At 48.4% G+C, this 2,783-nt stretch overlaps 1 protein-coding gene across 1 annotated transcript; it reads right to left on the reverse strand.

The window, feature by feature from the left end:
* Window positions 1-1,334: 1,334 nt before the first annotated feature.
* Window positions 1,335-2,282, reverse strand: LOC120397943 (olfactory receptor 52M1-like). Its single transcript, XM_039524699.1, has one exon. It carries the CDS (start codon window positions 2,280-2,282, stop codon window positions 1,335-1,337), a length of 948 nt encoding a protein of 315 aa, XP_039380633.1.
* Window positions 2,283-2,783: the final 501 nt, after the last annotated feature.

The raw sequence follows: 2,783 nt of genomic DNA on the forward strand, positions 1-2,783 counted from the left end.
CATATAGAACATGGGTTGCAACCAAGGTCCTGTAGTGGCACCAAATCTTAAGTAAAGGGGGTCATATAAGGTGTCTAAGACCAGGTTCTGGGTTGCTGGTTATGATTATGCTGTCTGTATGTCTGTGTATCATTTTGTAGCTGAAGTTATAAGTATTGGCTCTGTACTGTCTGTATTTTGTATTATGCTCTGCTTCTGGGAAATATCCCAGACAAGCTGGTGTTAGCCCTGCCTAGCTGGCTTGATGGCCCATTAAGGACCATCAGCTACACAATTGACCCATGGAGAGAAGGCAGACACGCCTTGTGACTCAGCAAAGTATGCAGAGACTTGTCCATGTGACTGCAGACTCCATTTTGCTGTAATTTTCCACAGTGAGGACAAAGAGATTCTTACGCCTGGAAAAGTCTATATAAGGCTGATGCATCATCTCCATCTTGTCTTCAATCCTGCTTCTGACCTCTGGAGGGACTTTGCTACAAACTGAAGCTCTACACAAGGGACTGAATGACCCATCCCAGCGGGGAATGTATTCCAGAGACTTAATTTGAACCTGCAGTTTACTCCAGCACTGCTGCAAGCCTGAACTAAGAACTTTGCCATTACTGTATGTAATTGATTCCATTTAACCAATTCTACCTCTCATCTCTACCTTTTTCCCTTTGTAAATAAACTTTTAGATTTTAGATTCTAAAGGATTGGCAACAGCGTGATTTGTGGGTAAGATCTGATGTGTATATTGACCTGGGTCTGGGGCTTGGTCCTTTGGGGTCGAGAGAACCTTTTTCTTTTATTGGGGTGTTGGTTTTCATAATCATTCATCCCCAGGACGAGTGGCACTGGTGGTGATACTGGGAGACTGGAGTGTCTAAGGAAATTGCTTGTGTGACTTGTGGTTAGCCAGTGGGGTGAAACCAAAGTCCTTTTTGTCTAGCTGGTTTGGTTTGCCTTAGAGGTGGAAAAATCCCAGCCTAGGGCTGTGACTGCCCAGTTTAAGCAATTGGTCCAGATTTGGCACTCTCAGTTGGGTCCCGCCAGAATCGCTCCGTCACAGTGGGGCCGGGGGCAGGAGCTTGGGGAATAGGCAGGGAAGGGCACATGGCCTCACTGGTCCAGTTACCAGCAATTAGAATGGTGCCAATCCTGTAAATCAGTGAGTTGTACACAGACCGATTCCTCAGTTTGTCAGGCTGACACAGCACAGTAAGGCCAGGAAAGGGATTAATGACACTGTGACTGTCCTGTCAGTGATTCAGGGAAGAGGGCCCATCATCATGTCACCAGGCAGCTCTGCACAGAGCTCGGTCTGAGAGCCAGAGCACCAGGAGAAAACTTTAGGTCCCTTCATGAGTAAAGAGCCGGAGCAGCCTGCCCCGGATCTGTTTGGTCCTCACCCCATAGATGATGGGATTTAGCGTGGGGGGCATTGATTGGTACACATTGGCAATGAGAATGTGGAAATGCCCAGGCACATTCTGTCCAACCCGGTACATGAGGGAGATGAAGAGATTTGGGATGTAAAAGGCTAAAATGACACAGAGGTGGGAGCTGCAGGTCCCAAAAGTCTTGAGCCGGGCGTCCTTTGTGGGGAGGCCGAAGATGGCCCTGAGGATCTGAATATAGGACACAGTGATAAAAATCATATCCAGACCCTTCACAGAGAATAGCACAGAGAGGCCGTAGTAACTACTGACGCGGGTATCGGTGCAGGCCAGATTCACCACGGCCATGTGCGCGCAGTACGGCTGGGGGATGATGTTGGTTCTGCAATATGGCCACTGTTTTGCCAGGAGGACAAGGGGCAGTATGACCAGGCAGCCACGCAGCAGCACGGCCAGGCCGATCTTGGCCACAACGGGATTTGTCAGGATGGCAGAATGTCTCAGGGGGTCGCAGATGGCGATGTAGCGATCAAAAGCCATTGCCAGGAAGATCCCAGACTCCGTCTCTAAGAAGCAGTGAATGAAGTACATCTGGGTGAGGCAGGCACTGAAATTGATCTCCCTGGAATTGAACCAGAAGATGCTCAGTGTTTTGGGCAGGGTAGATGTAGTCAGGACCAGGTCGGTGATGGCCAGCATGCAGAGGAAATAGTACATAGGCCCATGGAGGCTCGGCTCCGTCTTCACGACGAACAGGATGGTGAAATTCCCAAAGATGGCTATGATGTACATGGTGCAGAAGGGGATGGAGATCCAGACGTGGGCTGCCTCCAGCCCAGGAATGCCCTGCAGGATGAAGGTGGAGGGGTTGGTAAAGTCAGTTTTGTTGGAATCTGACATGGAGTAGGGGAGAAGGCGTCCAACTCTGAGACAGAACGGTGTCTCCTTCATGTACCGTACGTTCCCCTGACTTCCTGTATGTGCCCAGGGTCTAGGGTGATGGTCGCAGTACAAATACCTGAATGGAGACACAATGTTAATTCGAGACACTAAATGTACTACTAGTGTCTCTTCTAATGGGTGAAGCAGATTGGTTGCTCTTCGCACCCTGAAAAATGACATTTTTATTATTGAGGTAAATGAATTGTGAACACATGACCCTGCCAATTCCATATTTTATGTTGTTTCCTGCCTCAATAATACCTATACATCCTGGTGTGGGAAACCTTAATAGGCAGCAGCAGGAAACACAAGTGTGAATACTGGTTTTCCACCATTGTTCCTTAATGCAATGAAAGCCAGGCTAGAGAGTCCATGCTGTAGGGAGTTCCCCATTCACCTAGTTGTTCAAAACCTGAGAGAGGAACAAAAAGAACAAAGCTTTGACTAAACATGTACCAG

The sequence above is a fragment of the Mauremys reevesii genome, linkage group 1 (assembly GCF_016161935.1).
Source record: "Mauremys reevesii isolate NIE-2019 linkage group 1, ASM1616193v1, whole genome shotgun sequence".
In the NCBI taxonomy this organism is placed as follows: Eukaryota; Metazoa; Chordata; order Testudines; family Geoemydidae; genus Mauremys; species Mauremys reevesii.